The sequence below is a fragment of the Mugil cephalus genome, chromosome 11 (genome assembly GCF_022458985.1).
Source record: "Mugil cephalus isolate CIBA_MC_2020 chromosome 11, CIBA_Mcephalus_1.1, whole genome shotgun sequence".
NCBI lineage: Eukaryota > Metazoa > Chordata > Actinopteri > Mugiliformes > Mugilidae > Mugil > Mugil cephalus.
Genome location: NC_061780.1, coordinates 7691395 through 7700844, shown reverse-complemented (window position 1 = coordinate 7700844; position 9450 = coordinate 7691395). Strand labels below are relative to the sequence as shown.

Here is a 9450-nt window from a genome sequence, read left to right as displayed (position 1 = left end):
GCACAGGGTACCCCGCGGAAGTTGGTTTGTGGAGTGGAAACGGGATGTTGTTAATTTGCGTGAAATAGTGCGAAAGACGTGGACGTATACAGACCAAATAGGACCAAATACATATCGAGGCGGGGGTTGCATTCTGTTGCAGAGGAAAGGTAAGCAGTAGTTTGGGAAGGAGCTATATTACACTCTCTTAAGAGCAAGGATAAGTCGACGTTAGCTAGCTAGCTGGCTAGCGTCGGTTAGCGATAGTAACTGTTATTGCAACTTCCACGGACTGTTTACATCGTAACTGGTGTAATTATGATAATGCACCGCTCATATTATAGATATATTACATTTCCTGGTGATCTCGTCAAATTGTTCTCACTTTGTGTAACTTAACACCTGCGTCCCTCAACTAGCATTGCTCCTGGTTTGCTTTTTTATTCTTATGACATTTAACTAATTGTCAGCTGTGTATTAATGTGTGTCTAACGGAATTGGTTGTTTAAGATGAAACTATGTAGAGACCTGTCAGACTGAGAGATCCCCGCAAAAGTAGTACGATACCGGTCGGTTGTAGCCTTGAGCAGTCAGTAGTAGTAACACACTACAGTCTTTATTATTATTATTATTATTATTATTATTATTATTATTTGTTTTTGACAAAGGTTCGTGTGTCTTGTCACAATAACGCCATTGTCCTGTACACAGCTTGTTGAAGCAAAATGTTGGAGTGTGGCATGGTGAAGCGGGACAAGCAGGCTCTTCGGAGATGCTCTGCGGTTCTCTGTAAAGAGCTGGTGGTGGATGAGCTGCTCATTCAGTCACTACAGGCAGATGACATCCTAACAGAGGCCATGGCGGAGGGCATCCTGGTATGATAACACACATGCTGTTAACCTAACAATCAATCAGCTGCCTGTTCATAGAGTTGTAACTTTTGACTGTTATGTTCAATGTTAGATTCACCTGCTTACAGTGCTGTCAAAGGGCACTGACTGTCAGCGACTTAAGCTAATGTTATGGTCACCTTTTGACCTATGGATTAAACCTGAGTGTCTTAAAGTTGGTTGATTTATGTATTATTTAAATCTAATTAGTGTTGAAAACTATAATCTGCCATTAATTAATGTGCCTGAGGTATGAGAAGGGTTTAACTTTATTGGCTTGTGCTCATTGTGATTGAAAATGTACCAGTGTTATTTATCTGCAGGTACAGATCATACAGAGGTTATGTCGATATGCAAGTCAGCACACTTGTGTTAATTGAATACGTCCATAATGTGAAATCATTGCTGTGCCATTGCCATAAAAAGTGTGTGGCAATGACGGACATATTTGTAAAAAAGTTAGAGTTGGATAACTTATTCTATTCTCACACAGGTAGAGGTAAAAATGGCCAAGATCAAAGGTTTCCAACAAGAAAGCTGTCTTTAAAAAAAAAAAAATCAACCATATGCACCGATCAGCTACAACATTAAAACCAGTGAAGTGAATAACTTTACAATGTGATAGCTCAATGTTCTGGTGGGAAATGGTTGGACCTGGCATTCTAGTGGATGTTACTTAGACATGTACCACCCACCAGACCAAAACAGGCGCCCCCTGATCCAAAGAGGTCCCTCGCCTCAACCCACAGGACCCAAAGACTCCCACTATGAACATAATGTAGCCAGACACAGGACACAGAACACCCTCAGAAGATCCATGTCCATTCCCTGATGAGTCACAACTGTTTTAGAGGCACAAGGGAGACCTACACAATATTAGGAAGGTGGTCATAATGTTATGGCTGATTAATATATATGAAGATCTGTCTCTGGCTGAGAGCTGTGCCTCCTTTAAGCAACAGGTGTCAGGTTGAATACAAATGTACATACCGTGATAAGGGTGAACCTACTTAATCGAAATGTTTTTGGTAATATTGAGTATTTTCTTTTGATCTCCTCCACTCAAGGCAGAGCAAACGTCTCAGAAACGCAGCTGGCGCTTGCTGCTTCTTTTACCAAAGCGAGGACCCAGAGCCTTCAGCAGCTTCTGCTCAGCTCTCAGAGAAACTGAGCAGCAGCACCTGTTAGACCTGCTCAGTCAATCACCGCCAAAGGATGGCAGAGAGACGCATGCAGACGTGAGTGTGTACCTTTCTGAACATCAGCGCACGGCACAAAGTTTCACTATACAGACCAGCTGTTTTCAAAACGTAGTGAAATTTTTAGTCTGCTTCTTGCTCACAGAGTATTCAGCCTGAGGAAGAGCCAGGGGGAAAGGCAGGGCGACGGGTCATGGAGAGAACAGAAAGGAAGAGAGAGGTGAGCAGAGCAATTCCTTGACAATGATAGTCGTAGACATAGTTGTATTTCAAAAGACTCTATGGAAGTCCGTCTCAAATTAACCAGATTAAGTTACAATTACATGTGGTCACTGTTAAAAGAAGCAAACTTTTTAATAATGTTAAGCTTTAGTAACACAATCTCCTGCAGACGTCCTCAGTAGAGAGAGAGGAAAACAGTGAAGTGAGCAGCACCTCATCCGTCCCAGTCCAAGCTTCAGATAGCAGCCAGGGTCCAGAGTCTTCATTCAGAGACTGGACTCCAGTCAAGGAGGAGGACAGGAAGAGAGAGAGGCAGAGGACAAAGAAAAGAGAAAGAGATAAGCAGACAGATGTCAGCATCACAAAATATCTTCATGTCATGTAACACATCCAGATGGGCTGCTGATGCAGACTCACAGCAGGCGGGATTCCCTAATAGTTAATTTAGGATTGCAGATGTACAACAACAGACAACAGCTGTTGCCAAACTAAATAACTAAATCCTTCTGCATGTGAACAGGGTGGCCAGTATTTAGCAGCTGAGGTTATTTAATGATTTCATTTTCATTTCAGGGGTTTGCGGACTCTTCTCTGCCATTTTCAACACAGGAGGGAGTTGCAGCTAAGAGACCAAAGACACATGGTGAGTAGCACTGCAGTGAAGCCTGTATTCATTCAGGTTAAAATGGTTTTCTCTGTTTCCAATGTTGTTGTATTAGTATTTGTCTCCGTGGCGACAGGAGGTGATGTCTGGACAAAAGGGCGCGTCTGTATTCTGGCTTAAAGACGAGTAATTTAATATACTTTCATGCAAAAAGCATGTTGTAGCATTCAACCACTTGATAAGTTTAGTCTTTCTAATGTGAATTGTTATATAACCTCTAACTAAAAGAGAAGTGTAGAAGTCTTGTTGCTCTAGCATGTAGGTACCATTCGTACCTGCAGGCACCACGCCCCAGTGTGACTCATTCACAGGACCGTAGTACAAAGTTTGTTGTTACACCACTACTAGCAGGAACAACGCTTAGTTGAACTGAGAACTTTGAATAAACAGTTTCATTTGTAACAAGCAGAGATTACCATTGAGTCTGTGTGTTTGTCTGTCTCCGCTGCAGAGTCCATGGAGTTTAGTCTAGATGCTGACAGTCCCATCAACACTCCTGTCCTGCCGTGCACTCCTGACTTTTACCTCTCTCACTGCCAGCAGGTAAAGTACTTCCCCTCACCAGGTCAGCGTATGAGGTTTGAACCATTCAAACTGGGTTATGATTTAACTGTTGCCTCGTACACACTTTCAGTGACACACCATGTGTTTGCACAAGAGTACACACCGTATAAAGCACAAATGCATCTGTCTTCATTTCTTTTTTGTTTCTCTTTTCAGTCGTACAGAATGAATTCAACCCCTCGTGGGTTCGCCTTGGTGATCAGTAATGTGACCTTTGACCCCTGCGCTGCTCCTGACCTTGACCCAAGGAAGGGAGGTGAGGTGGACGACGAGGTCCTCAGGAAGGTCTTCACAGAGTTGGACTACCTTGTTAGTGTCCACAGAGACCTCACTGCTCAGGTAAGACTGGGGCAGACTGCGTATCAGGTTACAGGCTGTTATATTTGACCTGAAATGTTTCTGAGAAAGTCTCTAGTACTATTCAGTACAGATGCTCCAATTATTATAATTGTAGTTCTGCTAAGAATAAAAACCACAATGACTGTCCAAACATCTTCTTCCTCTTGTGTCTTAATGGCAGTTGACTAGCTTCAAAAATACCTAAAACACAGAAGAGGAACCAGAATGAGGCGGCCAAACAGGTCTCCTGTTGGAAAGAAACTTTCAAAACATTTGAACCATAGACTCAAAACACTCCTTTTAAAATAGCTCACTCCATTTACCCAGCGCTCCCTCCTATCTTATTTATATATACTCTGAAATCTGCTATTGTTTATATTGCATGGCGTTCTTTATTCTTATCATGTTTTACGTGTTTCTGTTTTATGTAAGGTGACCTTGAGTGTTTTGATGGGAGCCCACAAATAAAATGTATTATTATCATTATTATTAACTCTGGACAATGAAGTCAGTCAGACAGAAAATTGTAAATGGTTCAGTGTTTGTCAGGATGTTTGTCGAGGTCGTGGTAGATCATCATTCAATATTAACTTGATCCTACATCTACAAAAAAAGTCACAGAACGGAATATGTTCACCGTGCAAGAACAAACACTGAACACTGCGTTTAAAAGAACAGAAGATTTCCTCAAGACAGCGCCACGGCAAATTGACTGCCGGTACACATTACCTATACACATATACACAATACCTTCTACGTTGTTTGGTTAAGATTTACAGCAGCCGCAAAATGAATCCAAAACATCTTCATGTGGCTACATGCTCAGGCCGATCTCCCAGGACCTCTCAGAATATCCCTAAGTTCAGTACTTAGGTGGCATGGTCCAGAATATAAGTTTTGTTTGTTTAGCCCACTTCTGCTGCACAGCTGCTGTTGGGTGAGGGTGATACTGTTATCACAAAGTAAACGCATTTCACTTTTAACTTAGTGTCCCAGTCTGAGATGTTCATATTGGCCTGTTGCGTTCAGTTTTTGTGAGAACACGTTTTGGAGGCAAGACTTTGACTTTTCTCATATGTATGGACGCTCCTCTTCATTCTCTGTTTTAGGGTATGAAGACATGCATTGAGAACTTTTGCAGACGGCCGGAGCACCGGACAGTGGACAGCTGTGTGGTGTGTCTCCTCTCCCACGGAGTGGAAGGTGCAATATATGGCACAGATGGACAACTCCTGCAGGTGTGTCTGTCTGTTCTGTGTTGACCTATTGTGTGTTATATTGTTTGGGAATTTTTTTTTTTTTTTAAACATGTTTATCACATTGTCTATTCCAGCTTGACTGGGTGTTCGAGGCCTTTGACAATGCACACTGTCCACTTCTACAAAACAAACCTAAAATGTTTTTCATCCAGGCCTGCAGAGGAGGTAAGACCATGTTTACAAGCAAATCCAAACATTTATTAGAATACCTGCCTCAAATGTCTTCAATCCCAGCATTACTATCACCACTGTCAGTGGAAGGGAAGAGATGGTACCAGCCTGTCATTACACATGGCCACATGTTATTTGTTGTCACTCTGGGTGGCAGTTTCACAGCCATCAATCCATCACACGTTTCCAGATGTTAAGGACTGTGACAAAAACTGTCACACTTCCATGTTCTGGGAGAGACTTTGACGAGGCAGAGGCAGCACAGTGAAAGGGAAATAAATCTGTCACTTAACAAGCTCCTAGTCAGTTATTCTGCCCCCGTGATGAAGGTTATGCCCCGACTACGCACCTGACGATGATCATGACAAATCCTCAGACCCCTCAGGAGCAAACCTAATTACTTCACACACTCCCTCCCGTCAGCACAGAGCCCACCACAGGTGTGCTGCTAAAGGCCATTAGATGTGCTGAGCCACTGCTTCTTAATAGCTTCTGTGAAAACCAATAATTATTTATCTCAGGTGTTCGGGGTAACATCGGTAATATAGAAATGGTCTAATTGAAAAGCTGTGTTACAGAAGCAACAGAGAAGGAGCCTTATCTAAAATCCTCAGGCTGAAAGGTTGAGGCTCATATAAAATACTAATAATAGTTCTACTTTAAAACGTATTTCAAAGAATCCGGGTGAATTTATGGCTCCCTATATGAGATGTTAACAGAGTTTCTTTTAGATTTATCATAGACTTGAAATCAAGTCCAGGGGATTTGAGTCTGGGAGAATTCCTGCAAGTCCACACAGTTTAAAAAAAACACTGAGTCCACTTGAGTGTTCAGTATCTGTGAAGAGAGATAAATCTTCATGTTAGTTCTTTTAAAGCCGAAGATTGGACCAGCGCTGCGTGGGCAAGCGCTTCAACGGTCTGTGAAGAGTTTAGGTGTCGTGTTGTTTTGAAGGTCACCTGCATCTTTACAGATTTTCACAACTCACGATCAATGTAGCGCAGTGTCTAAAACACAGAGGGGTAGAATTGAAGCATAAAATTGGCTGCAGTTTCTTTACTGGTGCATGACAAGTAACGCTGCATCGGTAGACAGATGTATTAATTAAAGTCAGACATGTTTCTTCACAGTCGTACTGTAGTGAGTGTAGTACAGCAAGACTAAATATTAAAAAAAAACTTTTGTCTTCCAGACGAGATGGACTGTGGAGTGGAGCAGATAGACGGACCAGTGAGGACGTGCTCACCAAGCTGTGAGCAGCGGGACGCTGGACGGGAAGGACAGGGAGACGCAGACTCCAGACAGAGAGGGGACCTGGGGAGGCCGAGGATTAAACTCCCCCAGCGGTCGGACATGATCTGCGGCTTTGCATCTCTCAAAGGTCAGAGAATTTGTAAGTTTTTCCATTTTGTTATTCTGGGATAGCTCTATTCATGGTTCATTAACTTAAATGTAGAAGGAAAAATGGATGAGGCAGAATATTTAGATTTCTTTGAGTTTGATTTGCTTTAAGAGGATGTAATCAGTCAGAATATTTGCTAACAGTTGGTATGTGTTGTTATTATTAAATAGTAAATGAATGTTTCTCGTGGTCCAACTCCAATTTTCTCTTCATTGTGCACTGTATTAAAAAAGTGTAAAAATTGTGTTTGAATAATTGTTAAATTAATTAACAGGTTAACGTAACAATTATTAGCGATATTACTTTTAAATGATATAACCTAGTCCTTTTAGACACAACCTTATCTCCCTTTATCTTATCCTGATGTATTAAGCCTCTATTGTTGGATCTGTTGCTCCTCAAGGCACAGCAGCCATGCGAAACACCAAGAGAGGATCTTGGTTCATCCAGGAACTCAACACAGCACTCCGCCACCGCTCCAGAGACACACACCTTGCAGACATCATGGTGCAGGTGAACACACGTGTCCTTTGCTTTTATATATATATGTGTGCGTGTGTGAAGTGTTATGCAGTCATCTTAAAGATATGTTTGTAATCTTCCCCTCTTTTTCCCTCCGTCTCCAGGTCAACGGGCGTATCAAGGAGAGGGAAGGTTACGCCCCGGGTACAGCCCACCATCGCTGCAAGGAGATGTCGGAGTTCACCAGCTCATTGTGCAAAGACCTCTACCTATTCCCCAAGTACCAGCCCCAGTATTGATATGCAAAACATGCACATTCATATTGACACACACAGATCATTCCTTTCACTGGAGCGTCCCACAGAGAAGAACACACCTGCTCATCGCACACTGATTACTGCCACACACTCACGCATTCCCCGTTACAACTTCACATCCAAACAGGATTTATCCATTCAAGCCGCAGACGTGCGCACGTGTAAAGACTTGGAAAGGAAAAAGGAGGAAGCTTACGTTAATCTACATGTACTCGGAAATGGGCGATGTATTAGCATACAATGTACTCATATATCTGTGTGTCTGTGTCTATGCCAGTTAGGGGGTTTAGATGTTAATCCTTTTAAGTCAAACTGCACAGTTACATTGAGGTTTCACAAGTCTCTCTTTTTAATATGTATTTTGTACACAGATCTATTTTTGTGGCTTTATTTTGTATGAAATTGTTTTTATAAGGATTTGTAAAGCCCATTCTTTTATTTGTACATAATGTCTTGTTTTCATGTGTGACCATTCCTTGTTTATAGTAGGGTGACAGGCAGGGGGCAGCACAGCAGACACGAATGCATATGACCACCTCTCCTTCATTAATACTATCCGAGTCTCCTACAGGTTAAAATAGATTTTTATTGTCACGACTGCAGAGAGCTAGGCTATTAGTTACAAACAGTTATATTTATGATAAAACAGTTTTTAAGAACCGTGTTTTTTCCCCTCACATGGTTTGCCTTATAAAAGAGGAAAAACACAGACAGGGCAGCTTCAAAACTAAAACGTGAAGTTTCAGCCATTTATCCTTTCAGTTTATTGTTGGATGTCCAGTTGGGAAAATGCAGCATTTTAATCTTATTTTAATTCCACGACTGCAGCCACTGATATCCAGTACATTTCTCCTGTCATGGTGGTGGGCTGGAATGTGGTGCTACTTTGAGGGGTCACTCACATAAGGTATGAACTCTGACCTTTATGCTAACTCAGACTCCTGGGGTTTCTTCCTGTGTAGGACCTGCATATTACATTAGACTCCCTGTTGTATTTGTTTCATGCTGTACCTGATGCAGTAAGGGTGAAAGATGTCTTCCATAAACTAGATGCAGTTTCTTACAGCAGCCTGTGCCACGTGTGGACGACCTGTTAGATATATAGATGACATGGTGGTGCTATCAGAGTGCATTGTGTTGCTTTGGCAGCCCTCCACACAAAGAAAATTTACCTTGAATGCTTTGTGAGCATTGATGGTTCCCAGAGAAGCCCTGACCAGGCGAAGTGTGTTCAGTTACAACAGTGTTGTATCGAGGAAAGCAGAAAATACAGTCTAAGCAGTATTGATTGTTAAATGTCTGTAAACAAAGATGTGTTTAAAAGATGTCGTGCATGAGGTGGTGCAGGCAGAGTTTACCCTGGTCTGGAGAACGCTCACTCCTCCTATATTTTTTTTTATCAATTGAAAAACACAATTAAAAGAGAACTTGAAGTTTTTCTTTAAAAAAAAAAAAAAACTTCTGCAGGGCGAGAAGTTTTGAAGGCTCATATTTGCTGCCAAGCTCTGCTGAGGTGCTGTGTGGGGAGGGTTCATTTTGTCAATTACTGCCAAATGTTCTATACAATAAACCAGCCATGGGTTTTAAACAAGTTTTCAGGTTGTTGTTTTTGTTGTGATTCATTTTCCTGTGCTGTGTGTTTGGTGTGTGTACGTAGCAGAAGCTGCATCCCGTACCATGAAGGCGATTCCTCTGCATGAATGTACGCTGTGGCTGCTCCTGTGCGTGCTCCACTTTATTTGATCCTGCTTGTTGCTGTGTTTGTGTGTGTTGTTCCCAGCGTACAGTCTGTCCCCTCCGTCCTCAGGTATAGTATAACTGGCTCCCCGGTATTCTGCTGTGCTCAGGTCTCTCCGCGCCGCGGCCTGGGACGTATGTATCTCCCACACTGCCCGCCACCCACTGATAATGTTCTTAGTGTATCAGATAGAGGCCCCGGCCAGCTGTCTGCAGTCATTCTCCCCTGACGCGCGCACACGTAC

The 9450-nt window shown here is 42.4% G+C and overlaps 1 protein-coding gene across 8 annotated transcripts; it reads left to right on the top strand.

Moving 5' to 3' along the window:
* The first annotated feature begins 6 nt into the window (after nucleotides 1-6).
* Nucleotides 7-9060, top strand: casp2 (caspase 2, apoptosis-related cysteine peptidase). 8 transcript variants are annotated; one of them, XM_047599918.1, is made up of 13 exons: nucleotides 7-149; nucleotides 691-854; nucleotides 1937-2107; nucleotides 2214-2288; nucleotides 2460-2642; nucleotides 2864-2933; nucleotides 3406-3497; nucleotides 3675-3857; nucleotides 4967-5095; nucleotides 5191-5281; nucleotides 6480-6680; nucleotides 7093-7202; nucleotides 7316-9060. In XM_047599918.1, the coding sequence occupies exons 2-13, from the start codon at nucleotides 705-707 to the stop codon at nucleotides 7448-7450; spliced, it is 1590 nt and encodes a 529-aa protein (XP_047455874.1). In that variant the 5' UTR covers nucleotides 7-149; nucleotides 691-704; the 3' UTR covers nucleotides 7451-9060. The 8 variants fall into 8 exon arrangements, with proteins under 8 accessions (XP_047455874.1, XP_047455873.1, XP_047455872.1 ...); XM_047599917.1 differs by having other exon boundaries at nucleotides 2196-2288; nucleotides 6480-6668; XM_047599916.1 differs by having other exon boundaries at nucleotides 2196-2288.
* Nucleotides 9061-9450: the final 390 nt, after the last annotated feature.

What these genes read in the sequence shown, in the direction of transcription:
- casp2 (XM_047599916.1), top strand. Translation starts at nt 705, where the DNA reads ATGTTGGAGTGTGGCATGGTGAAGCGGGACAAGCAGGCTCTTCGGAGA. An exon ending in GCAGAGAGACGCATGCAGAC is followed by an intron (nt 2,108 to 2,195) that starts GTGAGTGTGTAC and finishes TGAAATTTTTAG; the next exon opens with TCTGCTTCTTGCTCACAGAG. An exon ending in ACCTCTCTCACTGCCAGCAG is followed by an intron (nt 3,498 to 3,674) that starts GTAAAGTACTTC and finishes TTCTCTTTTCAG; the next exon opens with TCGTACAGAATGAATTCAAC.